At 36.6% G+C, this 27,932-nt stretch overlaps 2 protein-coding genes across 2 annotated transcripts; one reads left to right on the top strand and one right to left on the bottom strand.

The window, feature by feature from the left end:
• Positions 1–222: 222 nt before the first annotated feature.
• Positions 223–10,034, top strand: LOC129322352 (lon protease homolog 2, peroxisomal). The gene is given in 18 exon segments (XM_054968676.1): positions 223–468; positions 1,019–1,240; positions 1,572–1,741; positions 2,443–2,534; positions 2,873–2,960; positions 2,963–3,051; positions 3,152–3,235; positions 3,882–4,009; positions 4,174–4,375; positions 4,451–4,657; positions 5,232–5,362; positions 5,950–6,163; positions 6,705–6,798; positions 6,801–7,006; positions 7,373–7,567; positions 8,071–8,316; positions 9,063–9,164; positions 9,512–10,034. Coding segments are annotated over 18 exon segments (2,661 nt in total). The 5' UTR covers positions 223–361; the 3' UTR covers positions 9,596–10,034.
• Positions 10,035–11,616: 1,582 nt separating this feature from the next.
• LOC129321514 (regulator of nonsense transcripts 1 homolog) lies at positions 11,617–26,846 on the bottom strand. Its single transcript, XM_054967295.1, has 29 exons — positions 26,063–26,846; positions 23,531–23,782; positions 23,284–23,454; positions 23,117–23,167; positions 22,855–22,947; positions 22,606–22,701; positions 22,024–22,074; positions 21,823–21,941; positions 19,393–19,501; positions 18,891–19,013; positions 18,717–18,788; positions 18,465–18,536; positions 18,277–18,343; positions 17,395–17,537; positions 17,248–17,319; positions 17,046–17,174; positions 16,236–16,391; positions 15,671–15,784; positions 15,486–15,584; positions 15,301–15,378; positions 15,046–15,180; positions 14,686–14,760; positions 14,462–14,576; positions 13,908–14,278; positions 13,747–13,809; positions 13,566–13,637; positions 12,760–12,891; positions 12,549–12,668; positions 11,617–12,392 (listed from the first exon to the last, which is right to left on the bottom strand). Exons 1-29 carry the CDS (start codon positions 26,585–26,587, stop codon positions 12,264–12,266), a joined length of 3,804 nt encoding a protein of 1,267 aa, XP_054823270.1. The 5' UTR covers positions 26,588–26,846; the 3' UTR covers positions 11,617–12,263.
• Positions 26,847–27,932: the final 1,086 nt, after the last annotated feature.

The following is a 27,932-nucleotide window of genomic DNA, read 5'->3' as shown; positions in this document are numbered from 1 at the left end:
GGTTGCGTATACAAAAGTAAACTCGGGAACGGAATCTAAATATCACATGATCAATTATGGCCCAAAGTAAAAAAAAAAAAATCACTATCGATTTACCGAATTTTATATAGCGTCGTCAATGTCATTTGTCACAATCGTAAAATGAATGGGGACCGCCTCGGACCCTGACAAAGCTGCAAATAGTGGGGCAACTAATGGGAAAATAAAAACGATGAAATTGCAAATGAAAAGGGAAAAAGATTCATAAAAACCAGACTCGTCCGCGTTTTCTCCAATTCTCTCCCTCCCCTGTCGCCTCTCGCCATTCCCTTCTCTTTCGGAAGTTGGGAATTTCACCTGTTTGGCATAGCGAGTTCTGAGCATGGCAGAATCGGTGGAGCTGCCGAGTCGGTTAGCAATCCTTCCCTTCAGGAACAAGGTCCTTTTACCAGGCGCCATCATCAGAATTCGGTGCACTTCTCCCAGCAGGTGCTTGTTCCTCAACTTCACCGTCTTTTCTTCCTTTACATCGGCTTCATGCTTCTACTTTGTTCTGGTTGTCTACAAGATTTTGCTCGGTTTAACTCGCGATTTGGCTTAAGGTCTGAACATTGCTACGATTTTGAAAATGAGGTCAACATACGTATTTCGTGACAGTTAAACCAAGAATAATTGCTTCCTTTGTTGTCAAGTGGAAACATGACCAATAATCTTTAGTTTCCGTTGGCAGTTGGTACTTTAGTGCTTTGTTGCCAAACTTGATGAAACAGATTTACGGTATTTTAGCAGTTTTATTCATTGATAGAATTCTGTTTCTTTCTCTTCTATTTAATTCCCCATAAATGGAGCATGAATATTATTGAAAGTTTATTATGCTGGCAGTAAGGAACTCAATTTGGTTGCCTTTTATTTACCATGGTATCATATGGTAGTCGAAACACTTCATACATTGTATTATGTACCTTAATAGTAGCTTAATTAGATTGATTTGTACTTTGCCATTCTTCTTATTTTGACTATTTTCTTGATTAAAACTTAGTGTGAAATTAGTGGAACAAGAACTTTGGCAACGAGAAGAGAAGGGACTGATTGGCATATTGCCTGTACGTGACCCTGCTGAAATTAAACCAGCGAGTCCTGCGATATCTCAAGGTGTAGGAACTGATTCTCTGGACCAAAACTCAAAAATTCAAGGTGGCTCATCTGATTCTCATAAGCCCGACACAAAAAATCAGAATGATGTTGTTCATTGGCATACGAGGTATACTGTTAGTATCTTTTTCTTTGTGTTTATAAACTTGGATCTAAATACTTGACAGCGTGTATGTAATAAAAATTCATATTACCTTGCATATGCTTTCTTCTAATGGTGTCTGGATTACGTTTGTTGCTCTTTTCTGCTGAAGTGACAACTGACAAGTGCCTCTGTTATATTTTTGCAATCTAACCAGAGATTTTCCTAACTGGATCTCTTCCTTCTTTATTTTCTTTCATATCATTTTGTGAAAAAAAATGAATAACATCTATTTCTTTTATTCCTCTAAAATAAAACCTGCAAATTGAGATAGATTTTAATAGATCTTTTATTACAGGGGGGTTGCTGCTCGGGCCTTACATTTGTCCAGGGGAGTGGAGAAACCAAGTGGGAGAGTCACATACATAGTTGTTCTTGAAGGTCTCTGCAGATTCAGTGTTCAGGAACTTAGCACAAGAGGAACATACCATACTGCAAGGATTGCTTCCCTTGAGATAACTAAGAGTGGTAAGTTGCTTGTCTTAGTTTTGAAGGAAACATAGATTCTTGATCTCCAGGTATTTTTCTTCAAACTCAGGCCTGGCTGTTTTGGTGAAAAATTAGGACATCATAAGCTAGATTATAATATGATATGATGTAGGATTCTAATTCCTTATTTGTTCCAACAAAGGTTTGAATTTTTTTTTTTTAAATACATGGCTACGTGGGAATGTAATCCTTTTGATTATTGAGTAATAAAATATTCCATATATCATGGCCTTTGTTACGATGGAAATTTTAGCACTTTTAGTATTTAACATGCTAATCCCAAATCCATTTGAACAGTTAATAAATCTTCATATGGCGACCTGAAAAATGTTCTAACATTTCATATGATGCAAGCATGAACTTATTGGACGGGAAAATATAGCTGGGATAGAATGTCAGTTATATGCCATTACTTTAGTTATATTTCTCAGATCATCTACGTACCACTTATATAAGAAACAAAAGCTGGGAGGAGTATGAACTTTTACAACGCCTTTAAGTGGTTTCAAGCACTTGTGCTTTTCTTCATTTCAGCAAGCCATTGCATTAAAGTTTCTTTGTTTAATTACTTTTTAAAAAAGGAATAAAGGATTTTTTTAAAGCAGTTCTCTTTGACATAGTCCTGGTCAAATTCTATTTATTATTTTCAAAGATAATGAGGCTTCATTTTTCTAATATAGATATGGAACAAGTGGATCAAGACCCTGATTTCATTCTGTTGTCTCGCCAATTTAAAGCTACTGCCATGGAGCTTATTTCTGTTCTGGAGCAGGTAAGAGCTCATGATCTGAATGCTTCTCTGAGGCCAATAAAATATGGTGATGCTGGTTGATCTTTGATCTTTAACATCCTAGCAAGCCAGTCCAATTTGTTATATTTATCATTATCATCTGTGTTTGCATGAAATATGTTTTTATTTGCAATTTGCGTCTGGACTTTGTCTTGATACCTTGGACATAGTCTGAACTCTCATCTTTTGGGTTGTCATTATGGACTTCTAACCAATACTTAAGGTTCACTTTACTGACACCTTGATGTGTCAAACTTAGTTTGATGTTTTCTCTATGATAGCCACTTATGCTTTCGTTTTGTGCTTGTGCTCATATATAGAAGCAAAAAACTGGGGGAAGGACAAAGGTTCTTTTGGAAACAGTTCCAGTTCACAAGTTGGCTGACATATTTGTTGCCAGCTTTGAGATAAGTTTGAAGAACAGCTATCTATGTTGGATTCAGTTGATCCTAAAGTTAGGCTTTCAAAAGCAACTGAGTTAGTTGACAGGCATTTACAGGTAAGTAATAGAGTTGATGAAGTTTGTTGAGAAGAAATGTTTGATGTGAGCATGGTGTTTATGATCCATCTGTAATTTTGTTTGTTCTTGCTGCTGACAGTCAATACGTGTGGCTGAGAAAATTACTCAAAAGGTTGAAGGACAATTGTCAAAATCGCAAAAAGAATTTCTTCTGCGCCAACAGGTTAGATTTCTCAATCATTGTTTTCTTATAAACTTCCATTGTTGCTTGCTGGGATACTTGAGGTATGCCATACATATTTATTTCCTGCAAAATTTAATTGCATTTTTTAAGCCAATGCTTTTTATGCCCGTCATGGTGTAAGCTGGAAAATCCCCCAAGAAATTCCCATGCTGTAACTCATTATCTCCTGTAACTTGTTAAAGTTATGTGATGTATGTCTATGTCAGTAATTATGTGACAATTTACGACTTGGACATAGAGATAGCAATTTCTTGAAAAAAAAAAAAAATTTGCGCCTCTCTATCTCTATACTATTGTTCAGATGTAACTTCATTTATTCCGATCAGTGTGCCCTTTCTGCCAATATGGTCATTGCTGAACCTCCAGTTGTAGTTAGACTCAAATAGTTTTGTGAAGGCATGCACTTGGGAATTGTGTAATTACCATTAATTGTCTTCAATCTAAACTATTGAAGATTGTCTCTACTATAGCATTGGCAGTAATATGCTTGCAAATGGTTACTTGTTTCAATTACCTAAAGTTTTGGCTCTCTTGGCTACAGCCGAGCATTTTATTTCCTTGTCTAACTATGCTTTTGTTTGAACAAATTATTCATCTTTCCTGTTGTGTGTAAAATATGTTGTAGATGAGGGCTATAAAAGAGGAACTTGGCGATAATGATGATGATGAAGATGACTTAGCTACCCTAGAAAGAAAGATGCAAAGTGCAGGAATGCCACAGAATATCTGGAAGCATGCACACAGAGAGCTAAGGTACTTTACATCGGAAACATAGTTGGTGGTGGTGGTGGTGGTGATTGAGAGTTCTGATTTTGCTATATCTTTCAGTAACAATGATATTCATGTTATTATTCTTGTTGAATATACTCTACAACGTGGTGGTTACAGTCAATTTATTGTATTGTAACTTGTCTCAGGAGACTTAAAAAAATGCAGCCTCAGCAACCAGGATATAATAGTTCACGTGCTTACCTGGAGCTTCTTGCTGATCTGCCATGGCATAAGGCCAGTGAAGAGAATGAACTAGACTTAAGAGCTGCACAGGAGCGCCTGGACAGTGATCACTATGGTTTAGCAAAGGTCAAGCAACGGATAATTGAATACCTGGCTGTTCGTAAGGTTGTCAATTTCCTCTGTTATATGCCTGTAGGTGTCTCAAGTAGTCAATGAAACTAAATTAACTGTACATTGCAGCTTAAACCAGATGCAAGAGGTCCTGTGTTGTGCTTTGTTGGTCCACCTGGTGTTGGGAAAACATCATTGGCAACTTCTATTGCTACTGCTTTGGGCAGAAAATTTTTGAGGATATCGCTTGGTGGAGTCAAGGATGAGGCTGATATTAGGGGACATAGGAGAACATACATTGGAAGCATGCCTGGCCGGCTTATAGATGGTTTAAAGGTTCGAAGTGAACTTACATGTTGAGTGTTACCTTACTACTGTTGGATATGTATGATATTAACTAATTCTTTTTGGAAGGATATCTTATCATCCCATTGATATCCTCATTTCCTTTCTTCTTTAAATGATTTTTTCTTTGAAATAGCTGAGATGGGAGTGATAGATGTGTGGTAACACCATGAAAGATGGAGTAACAAGGAGAACTGTGCAATCTAATATAGGAGTTTCCTCAATATGGGATAATAAGGAGAGATCTCTGAGGTGTTCTGGCCAATTTTGTGTGGTTTACATGAAGGCTATATTATATCTCTTACATGCATGAAAAGTAATAGAGAAAAAGATATAATTGAATAATTTGTAAATCGTGCTAATTAATTAACATGTTGCTTCATAAGTAGTTTTTTCAAGTGCTAGTATGTCCCTTTTTTCCCTTCCATATTGAAGTCTGAAATGATGTGCGGAAATTTGTACCAAACATGACAAGATTTATGAAATTGTTAAATCTTTCTTCCATTTTTACTTCTGTCTGAGGTTTCATTATGACTAATAATTGTTTTTGACATTTGACCTGCAGAGACTAGGTGTTTGCAATCCTGTCATGTTGCTGGATGAAATCGACAAGACAGGCTCAGATGTTCGGGGAGATCCATCTTCTGCATTGCTGGAAGTTCTAGACCCAGAACAGAATAAAACATTCAATGATCAGTATCCTGAATACTTGATTTTATCTTTCCCTTGCTGCCAAAAAAACTTATGTCTTCCCTCACATTAGTTGGAATTTCTTTGTTTTTAAGATTTATAATTGTTTGTTTCCTTCATATACTTTGCCATTTTCTTACTTGTACGATATTATAATTGAAGTATCGAGTGCTGCACTATCCATTTCCTGATCAGTTCCATATGTTTTATTGCAGTTAGTTTGTCAGGCTCTCATTATGCATGTCAGTTTAGTAATTTGAAAGAGCTTCTAATGTTGGTCTTAACTGATGTCAATATATTTCTGTATGGATTTACCCCCTGCTTGGGATGTATACCAAGCCATCCTAATTTTTTTTTTTTAATGTTTTTTGTGATGTCAGTAGATGGTATTCAAGCTGTTCTTTTTCTATGGACAGTTTAGTTAAGAGAGTTGTGCTAATTATTTTTTGCTTGTCCATCTTCATCTACATTCTTTTTCCGTTGTTAAGGGTGCTTTCTTATTCTCCTATTTACTTGTATCTTGTTCTCCTCCCTTCAACTTTATTTCTTTCGGAAAAAAAAAAAATCTGAAGTTCTTCCTTGATGTTACCAAGCTATTTGAATGTTCCATTTGATCTATCCAAAGTGGTTTTTGTGGCTACAGCAAACCGCGTACAGCCTATTCCTCCACCACTCCTCGACAGGATGGAGGTTATTGAGTTGCCTGGATATACACCTGAAGAAAAACTAAGAATAGCTATGAAGCATTTGATTCCCAGAGTTCTGGACCAGAACGGGTTGAGTTCTGAGTTTCTTCAGATTCCAGAGGTCTGTATTTGTTTACATAAAAGGTGCACTTTTCCTTTTATCCTACTGATTCTTTTTCCATTATGGAAAGACTAACTTCCTCTTGTTTGCACTTTGCAGAGTACCTTTTATAATGTTAGTTTTTAAGGCTGTAGAAAACTTAACTTCGTCAAACTTCTAAGAAAATGAATATTCTAAGCATATAATGTTAGATAGTAATCCTGGCTTTAAATGGTCGCAGGTTTTGAAATTCAATTTTATAGTAATCCCCTTCTTGCTATTTTTTTGTCTCAAATCTAGGAAGATGAGTGGTTGGATGCCACTTGATTAACACATTTTATTTGGCTATTAAAACATCACAAGCTCCTCCGCTGTTTAGTGGTAATTGGGGTTTCCATTCTTTCCTTGTCTTTGGTCCATCAGTTCAAAAGCAGAGTGTGAAACTATGGGGTAAAAATATGAAGCACACAGTAACGTTGAGAAATATTTTTTTTATGCTAATCATGTTCTAATAAAGCAATTCTCTTGTAGAGAATTTTAACTAACTACTATTTTGATGTAGGCTATGGTGAAGCTTGTCATTCAGAGATATACTAGGGAAGCTGGTGTGCGAAATTTGGAAAGGAACCTGGCTTCCCTGGCTCGTGCTGCTGCAGTCAAGTTGCAGAGCAAGAAGAAGCAGTTCCCCTGAACAAAGGGGTGCAGGGACTTGCTACACCATTGCTGGAAAACAGACTAGCTGATGGTGCTGAAGTTGAAATGGAAGTGATACCGATGGGTGTGAACAATCGTGAAATCTCAAACACTTTCAGGATTGCCAATCCGTTAGTAGTTGATGAAGCTATGCTGGAAAAAGTGCTTGGGGTAATTATCTGTGCATTTTTCTGTATGTGTTTAGTTGAACTTTTGAATCCATCTTTCTGTCACCCTCAGTGGATCAAACCTAAGATTGGCGGTTAAAAATATTGTAGGTGGTTTTGAATGCTAGTATCTACATTTTGTGTAAATTCCATATATGCTTTGGCAAACTTACTGCGATATTATAATATACTTTCACTAATAGGAAAAATATATTATTACATTAAGGCTCGACCATATACATGAATGAGTTTCTTATTTGTGACACCATTCTTAAAGAGGTTTTACATGAGCGAATTAATGGAAATTAGACCCTATGTTCAGTTGTTCATAAGGAGCTAATTCATGAGATGTTGGTATCATTGAATGCAGCCTCCAAGATTTGATGGCAGCGAAACTGCAGAACGTGTTGCAACCCCTGGAGTCTCTGTTGGACTGGTTTGGACTGCCTTTGGAGGAGAAGTTCAGTTTGTGGAGGCTACTGCAATGGTGGGGAAGGGTGAATTGCATCTTACTGGACAACTAGGGGATGTTATTAAAGAGTCAGCTCAAATTGCACTGACATGGGTAATGCATTCTATCTAATCGAAATTCAGTTTACATCATATATTGTTGGGTTTCTTCCTCTCAGTTTTTTCCCGAATGAGACAGTTCATGTTACTTATAGGTGGTGCGACAAAAATATTTTGTAATGTGACGCTAATTTCAAACAGACAAAAATATTGTGCGCCAAAGTCAAATATATATTACAACTAATAGACAATTACTTCGGGAATTATCATCTGAAATTGTATAAGCTTCTTTACATGCCATTTATGGGATTATGCAATGAGGTGTACCAGGTTTATTTAATTCAATATCCTTGACATTGTATCCTTAAGCTTCCTTTTTTTCCTTTTGAGGTGTTAAGTTCGAACTTATCCTGGAGTTTGCTTCTTGTGAGTGGTTCAGTAAGAAAAAAAATCACCCATATTGTATCTTGCGCTAAAGTGATTTTCTGTTATATGTATTCTTTTGACACCTGTACTGATGTAAAAATTATTTTTATTGACGATGGATTGATTTCATAGGTCAGGGCAAGGGCGACTGATCTTTGGCTGGCTGCTGGAGAAGGGATTAATCTCTTGAAAGGCCGTGATATACATATACATTTTCCTGCAGGTGCCGTGCCTAAAGATGGGCCTTCAGCAGGTGTGACTTTGGTAACAGCATTAGTATCACTTTTCTGTCAGAGAAGTGTTAGATCAGACACAGCTATGACCGGAGAGATGACTTTGAGGGGTCTTGTACTACCTGTTGGTGGTGTCAAGGATAAGGTAAAAATCTTGTGTCATTGTGTCGTGTTAAGTTTCTGGTAAATGTTGGTATAAATATTTTGAGGTAAGATGTCCATGACTGTATCACAAGGATAGTTGTGATTTTGGCAAAAAATGTTGCAGCGTGTGAGATTATTGCTACAAAATCCACCAAAGTGATTCCTTGCCAGCATGAAATGCACAATTGTGTCATTATTTCTGCGTTATAGAGAAAGGTTAATTACTAAAAATCTGATTAAACATGTGACCTGTTATCATCTATTCAGAAAATGAGTGGTTAAATTTTTGTCAAAGCTTTTGTGAACTTCAGTAATTGAGAGAAGACACTATGAGAAGATGAAATGATGAGCTTTCTATATTTTTGGAAGGAAAATTAATAAAGTGAATGTTATTAATTACCGAATCAAATAATGAACTTATTTTGTCATTAACTACAGTAGGCCTTGTACATCTGTATCGAACTTGAGATGATTTGCATTATTCACAGTTTGTGAACATGACTTACTATACTTTTTATTTGTTATATTGGTTGATATTTTGATAAAAGGAAAATTTGTTGTTCCTGTTCTCTCAAAGGAAATCACACTGCAAATTTTAGTGCTTTTACTATCTCAGTTTGCCGTTTAGATGTATTAAATACGTTGGTCATGTCTGAACAAACATATTCTCTAACAAGAGTGGCAGAAGTAAAACACCAAGGTCTACATAAAAAGTGGCGTGATCTGATCCTTTTTAATGATCCCCAGGTTTTAGCTGCACACCGATATGGCATAAAGAGAGTCATTCTGCCGGAAAGGAACTTGAAAGACTTGGTTGAAGTACCATCATCAGTGCTTGGAAATTTGGAGGTAGTTTTTTTTCCATGTATACGTAATAAGTCTGTTGTGTCATAGGTCTGCTGTCCGTCTATGAACTGAAGATGTTTAGTGCTAATATGCGCACAAGTATATGGTGTAAGCTTTAATCACTATTCTATTGCCCTGTTTGAAATTTTCAGATATATTGGGGTTCAGTATATGGTCCTTTTGTCTGACTACTAGTGTCTTTAATTTCTTTATGGAGCTCAGTGAGCCCTTGATTTTCTTATTATTATTATTATTATTATTTTTGTTTTTGTTTTTTGCCAAATATTTTCTTATTAAACACACAAGTGAAACACAAGGTGACACTTGGCTTTTTTGAACTTCCTTATCAGATATTGCTTGCAAAGCGAGTGGAAGACGTGTTAGAGCATGCTTTTGATGGTGGGTGTCCGTGGAGACAGCACTCCAAGTTATGACAGGATTCTTGAGTGGCACCTGTTATCCTCCTTCCTGTTTCCCTCTTAAAACAGCACTGTGTCGATTCAACCTCTGATCCCATCGTGACTTACGATGCCTGTTGTGACCATGGGCGACTTAGAGCACTTCGATATTCAACGGGTTGTAACCAAGCGAAGCTAACAATGAGCATTACATTTTGGGACTCACATCTCCACTGCCAGCTTTTGTAAGTATGCCTTTTTTATTTTGACTAGCCTTACTTTATCAAAATTGAGCAACTAAATTATTTTTAATGCTCCCGTGGATTCTTTTTTTTTTTTTTTTGGGGCCTTGTAACCATAGTCAATTCCTTATTGTGCATAAATCATTATTTTCTTCAAGCAAAGAGGCACTTGCTTTCACCAGTGGCTACTTCAACCTTTAATTATTTATTACAATATTAATTATTGTTCTGGATTTTCCTTTTACTTTTTTGCCCCTTGCAGGGAGAGGGAGGGTTGGGTTGGGATGGTCAAAAGTCTTGTGAGGGTTGCGGACTTGCGGGTAGTATCCGGGTTATTTTATTAGATAATGATGATCAAAGATTTTATGATATTTATTTGTATTGTGAGAAATTTAAACGTAATTTTTTAAAAAAGATATTACCAAAGTAAGAAATATGAAATGCCTTCGTGGATTTAGCCTTGTCCAACCAACACAAATTGGTTTTAGTGAAGAAAAATATGTCCACTTAATCAAGGATTCAAATTTTTTTTTCACAAAGATAGGCAAAAGCCTGGGTGATAGTCTAAAGCAGTATTGGCCTGACACCCAACCATGGGTTCAATCAAAAGAAGGTTCCAAATTTAAATTTGTAAGTAAAATATTTTTAAATGTATTACTTTCAAATGGATCAGACAATACTTGAATTTGAGTATAATATTTTATTGGACATCGTATAACTATTTAAAAAAGCAAATAAAAGAAAAGATTGTTCTGGAAGCACTGTTTTAAAAATTGAACCTGATTGATTGAACTAGTTAGGCTAGGAATCAGTCCTATTGTCTGGTCCGGTATTAAGGGTAAAATTGAGAATTGGTTGGGAGCTAGTTTAAACAGTAAAACTAGTGTACTAAGAATGATATATTTATCTTTTTAAATGTTCGATAATTTTCTTGACTAGCATGTTTGAAATTAAATTATTTCTTTTTATGTCATAATATAAAATATCTATTAAAAATCTTGTTTAATCTAAAATATAAAAAAATTGAATAATTTATATTTGTTTTTTTAATTATGCTCTCATTTTATTTATTACTTTTTAAAAAAAGTGTTAAAATTTTAGTTATTATTATTAAGGTACTTAAAAGAAATTAGCAACGCAGTTTTAATGAGAGTAAAATTAAAACAATATAAAATTTTTAAAACATTTAAGTTCTACCTAACATTTTCTGAAAACTGTAAATTAGTTACAAATATCATATATTTTAGTCCAGAGGAAATATATTTGATGCATTTCTATGAACCTTGAAATGGAAAAACTACAAAGAATTTAATCAAAAGAAAAACTATTAAAGAAAACGTGCAAAAATGCAAATAGCTTGTAGAACTCTAAAATAATTATATATTCTATACAAAAGCTGCAACTCAATTGATTTCCTTTTATTTTTAAAATTATAAAATATTTATTTTTATTAAATTATATTTTTTGCAAACTAATATTTTGCTAAGTGAAGTTGACCTACCATCTAATTTTTTATGTGCAAATAAAATTATATTTAAAAATTTAATATTAAAAAAGCAAACTATTCTAACTCCCCCCTCTAGTTTAATTTATAAAATAATTTTATAACGTATTCTCTTATATTTAAGATCTGAAAAGAAAAAATAATCACAGCCCAGCTATTAACCCTTGAACTACGGTTTATTACCTGCTTAAAAGACATTGGATGCTTACAAGATATATAATAGAGACATGGCAAACGGATCCTCATTTGTGTTGCTTGGGTTTCGATCTTATTGAAGCTATAAAATATATCCAATAATTACGATAAACGCATAATAAACACTCCGCGGGACTGTCAAATTATAGTTCTAGATGAGAGGGTACAAGACAGACAGCAACCATCTCACTATAGAGGAGACTAAACAGGAACACGCCTGCCTAACGCTATGGCGCGCAAATACAGTACGGAAAATCCTCTAGTACAGATAATCTGCCAGTCACTCGGAACCTTGGTGATTTACAAGTCACACGATATCCACTTCTATATACCACCAAGTGATGCCAGTTGTACAAAGGAAAACATTTTCTGACATCTTCGTAAAAAAATAATATGGAGTATAATTACAAGCTAGGACGAATTGAAAGGGCTCTCCATGTAATGGCTCTGCAGAACAACTTCACGTTGATATCCCAAAAACAACAAAAATGAGCAAGGGTAATAATGGGGTTATCTTTTCCTTCTCAGCCAAGGATGTGCTGCCAGTACACCTTCCTAATGCCCCCACAATTCCACCAATCAGATTCCGGGTGCCAAACCCTCAGGATGGTCGAACCCTCAGTAGTATGGTTTATGCAGAGATGTCCCGAGAAGGGTATTCTTCCAATTTGTCATGCAAGTACATTCCATCGTGTATAAGACAGGCACAAACCCAATGCAAAGACTATAACCCATCAAAGCCATGGTATACTTCTATTGTTCCTCAACCATTATAGTGTATTTTCTGATTTTGGGAGCTCTGACCCTGAGGCTGTGGCTGGGAAGCCTGCATGTTCATCGGCTGTGTGTTGTATTGAGCAAAAGGCTGGGAGTAGAGAGAATTCATAAGGCCCTGCGCCCCCCCCCCCCCAAAAAAAAAAAAAGCGCTTAGACTTGACTGAAGAGAGCAGCATGCACAAATATAATAAGTTGCAAAGCTAACAAAATGAGAACTTGTCATATTTTATCTCCACATCAAAATAATAAACTAGCAGAAGCTAGAGGAAACCTGAGACTGAAGAGGGCTGGCATTGCCCACACCAAATTGGCTCTGTGGCGCATCATCTTGCAAGGGATCATTGAAGCCAACCTGAGTGAAAAGGCCTTGGGATCCATGGGTCATGTAGTCCTGATAAATAACAATGGAGGTTACAAAAATAAAGAAACAAGCAACCCAAATCCAAAAGAAATGAGCTCATAATGTAGCGGCTTCTAACAACCTGAGACATGAAATCATTTCCAGAACTAAAACGTGAGTAACCCGCTTGAGAATTCTGGTTCAAAAAGTTTCCAGGGAATCCACCTTGTGCTCCTTGTGTGACATAATCAACAGCATATCCACTCTGAGAAGCCTATAAGGTGTAGGCAAATTGTGAGCAACTAGGCCAAAGAACCTCGAAAGTTCAGGGAGGAAAAAGATAGTAGACAACACAGTAAACAGATCAAGAGACATGCCAAATGCCTAGACAGATTTGAACAACATAATTGTCAAAAAAATAGATAAATTAGCATAATATAAAGGATAAATTATACATAACCCCCTGAACTTAGGGTTATGTGCAAATAATATAATCTCCATGACCTTTAAAACCTTGCAATAAAACCCACCCTAAGGTTTTATATTTATGCAAATAACTACTGTGCCGCAAATTTGTCCATTATTTTACTAAAATAATGTAACATACAGAGGGTTTGTCTACACGACTGATAGTTTATGGGGGATTATCTACATATAACTCAAGTTTGAAGGGGTTATCTGCATAAAAAATAAAGTTTAAGGAGGTATTAGATCAAATAACATATTATGCTTCATTAGTGAAATAACGAAATGATCAATAGCAAGAATGTTAGCCTAATATAAATTAGTTGAGAGTTGAGATGATAAATTTTGATTTTGGTACCAAAACTTATTTAACTTAACATATATCAAGAGACAACAGAGTCCTCCAGGTTGTTCGAGACAAAATATAGGTCTCACGATTAAGAAATCTGTATCATGCTAAATGAACCACAACATTAGGCATACCTGGGTAGAGAAATCAGTAACATTATAAGGAACATGAGATCCCTGGCTTTTGAAGTCATCACCCAAGAAGTCCTGAAGGTAATAATTAAAAAAAAAAACAGAAAATGAGGACTAATATAACACAACAATACACCTGAAGAACCTCAAACTTCTATTTCAGTACTATAAAATATATTAATACCTGAGACATTCCTGGCACAGAAAACTGATCTCTAAATGACTGGCTTGCTCCTTGGACTGGCATCTAAAATACACGAGAAAGATGTGATCAGAATTTGACCAATGTGAAAATATACAGGGGATAAGGAAAGAACATATAAAGGCAGAATAAGGAGAGCAGACATTATTGGCAAACCCAGGCTGAGACAATGGAACACCGACAGATGGCTGGCTGCTGGGATTTTCCAGAGCTGGAAAGTTGAAAGTAGATCCAATATTCCCTAGAGATTGTTGTGTGCCTTGCTGGTGAGGGAGATGATTACCAACTGTGGTGCCAGAATTACCTCGTCCAGCACCAAAACCTCGAGTCCCTGGAGGTGGTACATGAGGGACTGCCCCAACTGGCCCGTGTACAGCTCCACGAGTTGGAATGGTGTATGGCTGAGATTGAGGACCACCAAAAGGTGGAAGAGGTACCCTTGGAATGGGATATCCAGATGGATGCACACCAGGCTTATGGGTTCCATTTGATGGACCAGGAGGCATATAAGTTCCTGCAGTTAACATCAGCAAGTTATCTGAACATCAAAAACTCTAGAATTCAGGAGCTGTCATAAATTAACTTGGATAATAAATAAATAACCAGTCTCAACTATTCCAGGTTACATATGAAGTTCTACCATGGGACATCCACCTCTAGAACCACAAAAAAATACAACAGGCTTGAAATTACATACCCCTGCCCCTGCTGCTCTTCCGGTCAGAAGTTGGGCCAGAGGCAACTGATCCAAAATTATCACCGGCCACAACTCCAGGACCACCACCATAAAAAAGCCTTCTATCATTGTAGATCTGCATTAAAATAAGACAAATTAGTCTCGTATAAGACAACTAAGGCTAACTAACCTGCTTGCCCACAGGGCAGAAATCAATCAATACTCTGCAAGCCTTCATCACCTACCTTCTTGGGTTTCTGGAACTGAACCATGCTCTGCTTCAAATTATTTAAAGGCCCTTCAACCAGGCACTCGTGTTCCTGTAGTACATGGGAAAAAATTAAGCAAAATGGCATGCTTAAGAAAATGAAGATTCACTATGCATAAAATAAGAGAAGTGCAAAATGGATTAAAACACCGATCACATTTTGTGGGCCTTTCTATCAATAAAACAAAGGAATTTAAACTCATCAATTATTCTCAAATCTGAGACCCCTGCACGAACATTGCAATGTCCCTCCCTGCTTTCACGATGCACTGATGCATATAAATCTATTTTGTATCAACTTAATAACACCACTGGAAAAAATCCTAAAAAAGAATACCTTGTAGTGTGTCAACAAGCTATTCCACAGAGGCTGCTTGCTAAGAACTTTAGGGTTTCCCAGAATAACAATGCCATATCGAGCTCTGGTCAATGCAACATTGAGCCTGCGAGGATCATTCAGAAACCCAATGCCCTAAACATGGAAATAGGTCAACCACCAATACATGAGTTTTACAAGATAGAAGAGGTTCTTTCACGCAGAACAAATTTAAGCAAACAATTGAACAGTGGTATACAAAGAGAAGCAACCAACCTGATGCTCATTACTTCTTACACAAGACAGGATGATATAGTCTTTCTCCCTTCCTTGAAAGGAATCAACACTAGCAACCTGAAATGAATAAACTTATGAGACCAAAGATACAGAAATGAATAAAATTAATCTAGGAACTGAGGCAACATAAAACAAGATTATAAATCTCATTGGTATCTATAAACCTCAATCTCCTTGTAAAGTTGTTGCCGGAGGGCACCATTTCTTGACATATAGTTCACAATATAAGCTCTTTGTCCTTCATAAGGTGTTATCACACCAATCTGTTGAACATACATAAAACACAACCAAAATTGTTGAAATCAGCTTGACAAGCATAAATCCAAGAATTAATATAAAGCCAAGATACCTGATTAGGGACTACACCACTTCTTAAGAAAGTAGTTACAATCTTTTCAACATTTGCAGCCTCAGTTCTATTTAAGTAAGATGTGCCGCTTGCACTTATCTCTTCTTGTCCCATCTATCAAACAATTAGACCAATTAAAAGAATTACAGCCGATGTAAATTTCAAATAAAAGGGAAAAACAACAGAAAAGCATATGAAGTTCATGAGGTGGAACAAGAATGTGTGTACTGAATAAGCATACACTCCCTCCATTCTTATTTGTAGGATACCTTCTAAAAGTAATTTTTGGTTCAAAATGCAAGACACGTTATAGTAATGAAACCATTTTTTCCAATTTTACCCTTTCTTGATTAACGTGAAAGTATTTAATATAGTTGTATTATTATTTAAAGCCAAAGATAAGGATGAAAGGACATCTCAAATTTTTATAATATCAAGAAAAAACTTTCTTTTCTTAAATATGCAAAATGGATAAAAGTGTCTTACAATAAAGATCGGAGGAAGTACACCATTAATTGACATCTAAAGATAAAATAACATTTCACATGGCATGCATCTACAGTACCTGAACATAAAAAAACATGGGACGATTGGGCACTGGCCAGGGAAAATCAATTCCTGATAATTGCCTTTCATTCACAGTAACTCCATTTTGCAGAGTGCCTTCATAAAAGCTATTTGAAGGGAATTCTGAGAGAGATGGATGCATACGGTATTGAACCTGATGTGCAAGAGCATCAAACATGTAGCCTTGTGTAAATACACTAAACAATGGGCTCAGAAAAGGTAAAAGGAGAAAATACAAACACACACACACACACACATAGCTATTTGGATTGTAAAAAATAAAATATAAATAAAATGTCAACCAAAAGAACCAGTGTACTAAATAAGAGTAAATAAACCAACTGAGTAGAGCTGAAGGGTAAAAGCAGGTTATAGATGTAAAGTTAAGTAGGATGTCAACCCAAAGAATAGTAATAAACATTAGTAACAGACCGATCCTGAGTAGAACCAAAGAATTAACAGAGGTTGCAGGAGAGTGCAAAGGGGTTTTGACAAAGCAAAGAACCAAGACTTCCTTGCATAATCTTTCCAGATTTGGGCTTCGTGCAACACAAAAGTCCCAAGAGCTAGTTATAAAATAAATTGAACAACTTGGAGGCTTCAGACCAAGGGAACATGAGGAAATAATATGCAGAGTAAACACAAGAAACCAAACAAAAACTAGGACTTGGCTATCATGTTCAATACAATATAAGAGACCCTTCAATTAATAAGCACAAATGATGAAACCATCCAGTAGTAGGTAGTGAAGCATCTTAAAGAAGTTGTAGTCATAAAATATCACTTGATAAACTAAGAGGTCCGTTACCTGCAATCTAATTGGTTTAACACCAAGCAGAACAAGTCGCTCAAAGAGTGACTGTGCAAGGCCTGCACGAGCAGCCTTCTTGCACATAATGACTGGACCAAGCTGACAATGATCACCAACAAGAACAACCTAAACAAGATTACCAATTAGAAACATCACCCGAAAGTGCAAAACTGTTTGTACAGATTTGAACTGTAAATACCTGCTTGACCCCAAGAACCAAAGGAATGAGACATTCAGGTTCTGTTGCCTGAGTAGACTCATCAATGAGTACCTAAAACCATCATCAGCAATGTAAGCATCTAGCATGAAATATCGCTTAAATTTGAACCATAATATACAATCCAACCTGACGGAACCTAAAATTTGCCAGCCGAGGATCTCCAGCACCAACACACGTGCAGCAGATCACATCAGCACTCTGAGAAATCTCCCTCTCTGTTGCTCGCTTTAGTGCTTTGTACTTTTTCTCATCACTACTTGAAAGTTCACCTACGCACTCAATTAAAAAAAAAACATAAGTGATCGTTGTCTGAGAAGCATGCTTGCTCGAACAACAAAAGGAGAGAATTTAACATAAATAAATCAAAAGAGAGAAGGCAGCAACAGAATACCAAAACGAGAAAACCATATAACAAGTTGTCCCAATGTTACAATTACCCACAGACTCAATAGTTTTGTTAATTTCTCAACAAGAAAGCTAACACGATAACAACAACAACAAGCCTTTATCCCACTAGGTGGGGTCGGCTACATGGATTGCAAGACGCCATTGTGCTCTATCATTTATCAAACTTTTAGGAATATTATTAATTAAGAGATCGCGTTCAACAACTTCCAAAAGTGTTCTCTTAGGTCTTCCTCAACCTCTCTTAATCGAACTCAAAGTTATATGTTCCACTCTTCTCACTGGTGCCTCCCTTGGTCTTCTTTGTACATGCCCAAACCATCTCAACCGATTTTCTACCATTTTTTCCTCAATAAGTGCCACCCTCAAAGCTAACACGATAACAAATTATTGAAAAAATCTTGCTAGAAATAATAGTAACGTAAACTCACAAGCATAAGCAAATAGTGCTACAAAAAAATAAATAAATAAAAGGAAATTCAATTCAAACGTGACAGGCTTCAGTAGGATAACCAAAGCAACCAAGTTATGTTGACAAGAAAAAAGCACCCAGATCCCAACTGAACATGGTATCCACAGAGTTTATGGGGAAAAACTAAAAACCTTGCTCATCTTTCAGCTGTTGTAGCTTGTGAAGTTCACTCTTGTCAGATGTGTCAAGATTTCGAACCTACAGTAATCAAAATTCCCATGCAACAAGCAAATCCTCATTCATTTTGGACACACAGCCAAAGCGTGCTGGAAAGAGCCATAAAAACACCCAAAAAATTGTACAGGGAATAAAAATTCACCTGATAATGAAGCGTTAGGTGCTCAACTGGAGAACTCACAGCTTCTCTAGACTTTGCACAAAGCCTAACAACCTTGAACGACAGAAACATGTGTTAACAAGGAGAAATCAAGAAACAGAAGCAGTCGCCCTCTAAACAACCCAAAGTTAATTAGTTTCTCTCCAAAACTAGAAGTTTGGAGAACTTTGTTGACATCAGTTCCTTACATTCACACATGATATGACAACAGATCAGAACAAACACTGATTATACCTTCAACCCGGTAGAACTTATCTTTTCAGCAAGCTGATCAACAGCCACATTGCTAGGTGCACAAACCAAAACCTGAGATTTGAAAAGGGGGCAAAAATGAAAAGAAAGACTCGTAGCAACGGCATAGAAAAAAAAAAAAGCAATCAACATAAGAAAAAGGTGAAGTGATTCTACCTGCCCCTGACCTTGTTTTGCCATGTGATATACAATTGCTGCAGAAGTGACAGTCTTACCAGTTCCAGGAGGACCTTGAATCAAACTAATAGGCCTCTGAAGAACACTTTTAACTGCAAAAACCTACAAATTAAGAGGTTCAGTTACTACTCTGAAGAAGGCAACTTGAAAGATTCTCATAGGTGGCAGCAGAACATGGTCGGAACTAAGTGAAAAGCATCTAACTTTCTCAAATTTGTCATAGAACAGGTAAGACATCTCTACAGTTTTAGTAACCCTTTCTCCATATCATGCCTAAAACTCACAAGTTACAACAGACGCACTAATGTACCATCCTCACAACAATTTTAAACAATCTCTTCCACCAAAAGCAGAGAATAGAAGAATACAGGTAATCAGTCATGCAAAATGAGAAGAAAATAGCAATTTTAAAAAACAAAATCTTATCAAGAAAAGCATTCCACATTAATGAGATAAAATATCTTAAGGAAGAACAGCATACTTGAGATGCATTGAGCTCTGGAAGCCCAGGTGCACCAAAGCGACGAGGCAATGTATTGCGCACCATCTGAACCTCAACTTCATGACCCAATAAGTGATGGTAAATATACCTACATTAGAAAACATAAATAGCAACACTTTCGCAAACAAGAGAAGAATCAAATATTCAGCCAGATAATTAAGATTGATTTTGTGAGATCCTATAAAAAATCAAGAGAACATAAACCTGCCACAATGCCTCCCATTATAGATTAGAGTTCTCTAACATTATAAGTGTTCCTAAGTTAGTCAAAGATGAAAAGCACCCACTAGGCACACCTTACAGAGCAATAGAGAAGGGGAGACAGAGATAACTGAGAGGAAAGAGAAAGGGAGGTAACAAACTTTAAATGTGTTCTGCCCCAAAAATGAGAAGTTCCCCTGTACAATCACTAAGAACTTCACATAGAGCCCATGAATAACTCCTAATAACTTCAGGAGTGAAAAGATAGTTTAAAAATATAAAAGCAACATAAAAAATAATAAACCTAATCTTAATTAAAATGTTACTTGACATATTTATCTGTAATTCTTATTTCATGAGTAATTAAGGAGTAGGCCCCTTGCATTTGCATGAAGCCTGAGATAAAGTGCATTATTCATAGCTTGTTAACAGTGTGGCTCTTCATACTTTATAGATTTTATTTTGATTTAATATTGATGTTGATTGATGATATCTTCCCTAATCTCTAACCGTTCTCCAAACTTTGCCTCTGGCAAGAGGAATTGAAAACCTACACGACTGAGTGACGAGGCACAAAAAAAAGGGTAAAATATACTATCCTTCCTCCAGTCCAAAATATAAGCATTTTCTCCCAACTAATCTTGGTCCAGAATATGAGCAACTTAGTATTTGGGGAAAAAAACAATCCCCATTTTACCCCTTGTATTTATTAACCTAGATTCTTGTGTCATGAATCAATGACCTTCTCACTTATCATAAATTGGAACTAAGAGTAAAAAAGGAAAACAATATATATTTTCAAAGAAATAAGGATTTTATTAGTATGCGGATTATTGTTAAAAGCTAGTTATATTTAGGACCAGAGGAAGTATTAGCAAAGACAGTTTAATGTAAATTTGGATCAAAATTTGTTACATATAAATTAATGATATAAAAATAATTATCTTTAAGTCATAAGACATAGCATCAGTAAATGCATCAATAAAGTCACCAATATGAATAAGAATGCTAACCATCAAGTCAAAACCCTAAAAACTAGTAGCCCAAATAATATTATGATAAGACCCCATCAATAGTCAATGCCAAACCTTTAAAATGGAGACATAAAAAGAATAGACAAGGGACAGCAAAGATGGGACTATTGGTTTAGGAGAAAATCATATGGATAAAGACCAGCTGACACAGAAAAGTAGGGGAGCAAAGCCAGGTAGTGTTGGTAGGAGTAATGAGTAACTTTTTGGCTCTTTAAATCTATAATTCCATGCAGAGGGGGGTGTGGAGTATTTTGAAAAATCGTGAGTGGTGTGGAGAGCTCTAGCCTCTCGAATGCCAAATTGGGGTGGAGGAAGTTCATCTTACTCTATCATTTGTTCATGTGTAGCTTAGGTTTGTGTTGCTGTACTGGGTGTATGTTGTGTTGTTTCATTGTATTTTGGGTTGATTCATGTACCCTGTAATTTCAGCTCCTTATTTTGCTTGTAATACAACTCCATTGGCCTGTTTAATCCCATTTGTGGTGTATTTTCTGTACTTTTGTTTAAGTTTATTAGGGTAGAGGGTTCCAACATATTATAAATGGGAAACCTCAAAAGCTATCTGGGCATCTAAAGTTGAGCTTTACAATTTCCTATCTTATGCTATTACTATTTCAAAATTTCAGGTATGGGCTAAGCTAACTCTTCCTTTCCACCATTCAAATACATTAAGTCTCCTGAGACATTTGCCTTTAAAGAACAAAAAACCACCAAAGTCACCGCTAGGTGAGCACTGGGCGTTAGCCAATGCCTCTCATGGTATGAGATATGTTAACCTTCTTCAGCATCCCACCTCAGTGACTGAGTACCTAAAAACTACACTGATATTCTGCTTAAATTTGAAGCTTACCATTAGCACTAAGTAATGTGCCATGACAAGATAGATTTGATATACGAGCTACTATATGATTATCCATTACCTACCCACTCCCAAGTCCTTATTATACTTCAATCACTGGAGCCTATGCAGAACCACAAATGTTGTCCTTGCAACTGTTATGAAATCAAGTTCAACGAAGTTTATAATCTTGAGTATCCCCGATCTTCAAATCATGAGGGGTGATAGATAAAGGGAAGATGTAAATAAGAGAATGAAAGCAAAAGGGCAATACAAAGGAAGACAGAATACAAATAAATGCAATCAAGTCTGACCTAGAAGCTAGAGCCACCTTACCCGCTTACACTAGTCTCATCCACTGCAAAGGTTTTCATGGCTCCTTGCATCCTATCAAAGCTCGTACTCTTCCACACGAAATCAACACTGAAACCATGATTTACATCAACTGGAACCCCCTGCATACAACTTGCGCAGTAACCAAAAGGCACATATAAAGAACTTCATGATGCAGATTTAGCAAACTAAGACTAGAACTACCTGATTTGCACGAAGTTCAAGAGCAACTTCCTCTTGTGCAGTTAGCTTAATCTGAAAACTCAAAATTAAAAGATATTACACAACATCAAATTCAATCACTATAGGATAGAAAACTTGTGGATTGACTAACAACAAATTAACACAAGAACACAACTAATATCAGTGATTCTATCTTTAAAAATGCACACAGTCGGTTCATACTTATCAGTACTCAAAGGGTACTCCACATGCATCAAATGATAGGAGACCCGAGAAACAAGAAAAATTTAGAACAAACGTATGTTGGATACGACATTTAGAATGTCAAAGCATATGCAAAGAATAGAAGGACGTGACCAGTGCATTCAAAATGTTGTGCCCAACGAATACGACATTTAGAATGTCAAAGTATATGCAAAGAATAGAAGGACGTGACCAATGTATTCAAAATGTTGTGCCCAATGACAACTTTCTAGACCATCCATTTCTAATGCAGCAACAACATACAGATAAATGAATAAATTACAACACGTTACACACACAGATGTTCATGTGTCAAAAGAGATAGGTGCCCATGATGCATCTCAGAAGTTAGTCTCATACCACATGCCCCACTGATTGCCATGCAGGATGTGCAGCATCCCCAGAATAACGCAATCGTAATTCATCACCAGGTACAAGACGCAACTCATTATCTTCCTATGAAATAGCAAAAGATATATTCATTTTCAATAAAGAGAGAACAAAATAAACAAAGAGATTTCATTCGAAACAAGACGTGAATTAGATAACCAGAGTATGAAATAAATATTACGTAAGAAACCTTTGCAAATAAAATGATACATAGAGTACCTTTGGGAATACAAAGTATGCAATGCGTTTCTTATTAAGACCAATATCCCATCGAATGGTGACATTGTCCTTGCTTTGAGATTCTTTCATCATCTACAACAACAGAACACTTATATGATACCAGTGAACCCTTCAAACGGGGGATGGCAATTAAACATGTTTTTTAAAAAAACAAAAGCAACTAAACATGTTTTGATGTTAACTACTGGTAGCATATGAAATTACGTGAACAGAAAAGAAAAAGCAATGTGTAAGTCACTACCTTGTCATAATCAGCTTCAAGCTTAATGAGTGGTGCAAAAACATTTTGATACTGAAAAAGCAAGGAAAAGAAGAAGCATATTAGAGAAGTGAAAAGAGTAAAGCGTGGAAATTGTGACATCATCCACAGTCTATGAAAGTAAAACCTTAACAAATCATCATAAACACCTGATATGCATCTTCATATTTTAAAGCCACCGGCTGAGGTTCATCATCTACACCAGGTTTCTCAAGGTCCTCAAGAGAAGCGTCAGGATTTGTTTTCCAAAGCTCTTCCACCTTATTAATTTGCTGAGCACTAATCTGCCGTGCTCTCAACTGCTCCTGTTCAGAGGGAATCTGCAAAAGCAAACACTGTAGGAAGGCGGGAAAAAATATATTATGTACACACCCAATAGATAGGGAAGAAACTGACCTTCACAAGCCATTGCAGGAAACACCGATCATCAATCAAGGGGCACCATTGACTGAGATCCCAATTCATATCTTTCAAGGCATTAACACTCAAGCAAGGTTCACGACATAAAAGAACAACTACACTTTCTGTCTTGGCAGAAATAAATCCAAGGAGAAACACATTACGACACCCACAGTTGTAGCATTCAAGAATGGTTTCTCCCAAAGGACTATCTTTGTGAAGACAGACTTCCTTGTGTTTTGCTCGAACCTACAGGAACAAATTGACAAGTGAAGCTAAACAACACTTGCACCCACAGAGAACAATATAAACTTATGCTCTCCACAGACGTACACAGACCTCTGCTTATCAGTTTGCAGTCAATAAAACATGATAAGCAATAGACAGACTAAATAAACTCCACATACACACAAAATATGTCATGAGTGGGAAAGAGGTGGGCAAGTTTAATTCAGAAGCCAGCATGCAAGCATGAAAGATATGCAACATATAAGTGCAATCTTTTTTGGTAGACTGTCCTTTGGATGTGAAAATACAATGCTTATTCTAATTGTAAATTAAAAAAAGACCAAGAAATTTAAGTTAGTCTAACCAAGGCAAAAAAGACTACAAGCTTTGAAAAACAAATATAAAGGCAAAAATATCTCTGTTCACTTTATCGGACATCTTTATTGTTATACACACTAATCTTAGTAATGATCACAAAAAAATTCAAGTTACCAGCTGAATATCAGAAGAACTAAGTCAAACAAAATCTGAACTGTCACTAACATCCATAAATAAAAAGAGATAAAAAATGATATTAAATATCAATACAAATGACCCAATTAACTGAAGACATTTGAGTAGGAGAAGACTCTGGCTGCTTCTTATGCTTATGCCCTAACATCGAACACCAGATTAAATACAGACAAAAATCTACAGTAGAAATACTGTGAGTGTGATACACACCTCTCAGTTATTTTGTGAAATAAATATTCTGTAAGATAGTTGCAACAATGTACCAGTGATATCTCCGTTTTCATAATTACATAAGAACATGCAACATTTGCTTTATCCTTCTGCTGGGGGACCAGAAACAGGTTAGGAGGGAGGAGTTCGACCACAATAAGAGTACAAACAAAATAGATGCAGACTCTCGACCTTGTTGATGATGCATAACCACCAGCCACAAATTACTTGCTCATTCAGTTATTCTTACTCAGACTTCACTTAATCAAAATAGCACGTCAAATTACATATTGACCCGTGTATTGATTACACATTCCACTGCATAAGAGCTTGCAATAATCTTTCATTTCTGACTCAAATGGCAACTGAAGGAATTTCTTCCACAATAACTTCAAAAAGACACTCTTTAACTGTCTGCATGTCAACCCAATCCTATATTTCACTCATAAATTCAAATAATTCTCACTTTCACTTCAAGTTGAACAAGCAACCCAATGACTTTTGTAAAGAAACAATGAAAAGACTTCCAACATAAACAAAGATGACAGAGATTTAAGACACACTATTCGAGTATCGCTACAAGATCCCCCGAGACTAGAAACTTTAACGCTAACATTATGCGTGGATCTAATTTAAAAAGCTCAAGTATAATGTATCTAGCTTCTGGGAGGTTCCACCCGAGTTTCTGATAAGACCCCATCTCCTGTCACTATGAAAACTCACAAAAAGGAGATATAAAAAGAATGGCAAAGGGCAGCAAATATGGAACTATGGGTTTAGGAGAAAATCCTATGGGTAAAGACCAGCTGACACATCAGAGTAGGGGAGTAAAGCTAGTGTTTTGGCAGGGGCAATCTACTTTTTGGCTTTTAAAATCTATATGTTCGTGTAGAAGAAAAGTGTGGAGTATTTGGAATATTGAAAGTGGTTAGGAGAGCTCTGGCCTCTCGAATGTCAGGTTGGGGGTGGAGGAAGTCATCTTTCTTCATCATTTTATCTTCTGCTTAGTGTATGTTTGTAAGTGAGTGACTTATATTTTGTGATTGTTGTTTGGTGGAGTGTATTTTGTGCTATTTCTGTTTCAGTGCGCTGTAATTTTCAGTTCCTTATTTCGCTGTAACCCAACTTTGCTATTCGGTAATAGTAATTTTCAGTCCCCATTTGTGGTGTAGTTTCTGGTTTATGCTTGTTTAAAGCTTATTAGAATAGAGGGTTCCATCAGTTTCATACACGCATGTACATCTATAAAGGAATGTCACTTTGGATACGCCGGGGGAATGTTAAACTTCCTTATTTCATTCTTTAGCTTTCTCGATCTGGAATTGGATTCTTTGGAGGATGCCTAACCATCCTCATTTTATTTTTCTTTCCTCCTAATATGAATTTTTTTCATCAAAAAAAAAAAAAAACAAGCAGTTTTCCATCATTCATCACACTTCTCCCAAATTCACCCAGAATAACCAATAGACAGCGTAACATCATACACACTTCTCAATTTCTATGCAAGAGAGTCTATCACTAACACAAAAACAAGTAACCAAAAAATATGAAAGGGTAAACGTTGTCATAACAACTCACCAGGTGATTTACGATATGTGAGCCCGACGTGTTCCCCCGTGAGTTGCAAAACCATTTGCGACAAGAAGGCACATTACACCTCACAACACATGCAGGGTTCGATACCCCACAATATCGGCAAGCATGTTCAGTGAAATCTCCTTTGCCAAATTCATAATTGTCATCATCACCGGTATCCTCAAAATTCAACCCACTCATCCCAGCAGCTAGGGTGTCAACCATCTGGCTGTTCCCGCTGCCGCCCGACCCCGTCGCCCTGTTTTTGGCAGAGATTCCTGGTGCAGCTGAAACAGGCGAGGCATCGGATTGGTGATCAGAACCCGCTCCACCTCCACCACCACGCTCCATGGGGTCAACCAGCGAATCGGACGGAGTGGGCCAAGCCGCCGGGGACCTAATCGAGTCACGGAACTCGGGATAGTCGAAATCCTCCCCTTGAGTGTTGAATTCGAGGAAAGTGTAAGCGTCGTTGCCAGTGTCGGGTTGCGAAGCGGTCTCGAATAGATTGCTCTGTTGGGAGTCCATCGTGTAGGTGTAAAGCAAGATTTTCAAATTGAAAATCTTACGATCTTCTGGGTAACAATTGATTTGTTAAGGTTAGGGTTTTGAGATAACGCCTTCTTTGGATTGTCAAGGGTGAAAGAAGTAATAACTAGGGTTAGGGTTCGGTGCGAAGAACGAAGAGAAGGAGAGGTTTGGCGACGGAGAGATACTCAGGTCTCAGGCTCATAGTAAAAACGAGGGTGGCTGGCCAAAACAAAAAAAGGGGAGGAGGTTTGAGCGTGTTCACTTGACTGTGCATACGTCATGGACGCACCCGCCCGTGGAATACACGCACGGCCTGTTTCCTCCCGCGCTCCATACCAACTAATTTAGAAAAAAAAAATGTCGAGTTTTTTTCCTTTTTCGGCCCCGATCAATTTTTTTTGGGAAAAGGACAATATTATTATTAATTAAAAGAAGAAAATACAAGCAAACTAAAAGAAAGATGCGAGGTGTGGGGACCACATATTTTTCTTAGTTAAGCCTGGGTCTTAAAAGACATTAAAAAGGTCCAGGTGTCTTCAAATGCCCCGATCAAATTTGGCTTCGTATATAACATTAGCACGGTTTGGATATATTGATTATCGACGGTGATAATGCTTGCTGATGCTTGTAATGAAATGTATTTTTTTTTTTCCTCAACAGCATGGTGCTAATAATATGCGTATCAATCCGCAATAATATTGACATTAAGTAATCCCTCCGTTTTTTTAATATAAACAAAAAAAATAAAACTTATATGCTAAACTTTTTGTGCTATGATTGGTTGGGAGGTAGTGAAGTTTTTTTGTTTGAATGACAAAATGGAGGGGAGGAGTGGGGGGATTTGGAGGGTTCCTTCATTTCCCTCTATTCCATTAAAATTTTTTCATTTCTCTCCAACCAACCAAAGCATTGTGCAAATGACCCAAGTGAGACCCAATGATATTGGCAATGGCCTCTCATCCAACAGAATAACCACACAAGTCTATTAGACCATCATAGGAACACCAACCAATAAGCTAAATCCCATGTTTCCCTTACAAACAAAAGGTAACCTATTTAAAAAAATTATATTTACTTGAAAATAGCTGCACCTCTTGAGATCAGAACTGGAAATATGAAACAAATAGTCAATTAGAATTTCTTGTAGTGTAAAGTTAAATTCTTGAGAAATCTAGTAAGTGAACCCAGCGATCGCTCACTTATTATTTTGATTTAAAATAATCAAATTAGTGATTTATAACATCTCAATTTAAATTTTAATAGTTAATTTAGGTTAATAGAAATTTTGAAAAATATTTAGAGGTAAATAAATTAGTAGAAAATGATCATTAAATCTAACTTA

Source organism: Prosopis cineraria, unplaced genomic scaffold, assembly GCF_029017545.1.
Source record: "Prosopis cineraria cultivar Desert tree isolate PC_DT_omini unplaced genomic scaffold, ASM2901754v1 PC10, whole genome shotgun sequence".
Lineage (NCBI taxonomy): Eukaryota > Viridiplantae > Streptophyta > Magnoliopsida > Fabales > Fabaceae > Prosopis > Prosopis cineraria.
This window is presented reverse-complemented; position numbering and strand designations above follow the sequence as displayed.

Coding starts and splice junctions, on each gene's coding strand:
- LOC129321514 (XM_054967295.1), bottom strand. CDS start 26,587: ATGGACTCCCAACAGAGCAATCTATTCGAGACCGCTTCGCAACCCGAC. Junction 22,075..22,605: donor GGCAATCAGTGGGGCATGTG/GTATGAGACTAA, acceptor TTGAGTTTTCAG/ATTAAGCTAACTGCACAAGA. Junction 19,014..19,392: donor CAGAGCTCAATGCATCTCAA/GTATGCTGTTCT, acceptor CTTAATTTGTAG/GTTTTTGCAGTTAAAAGTGT.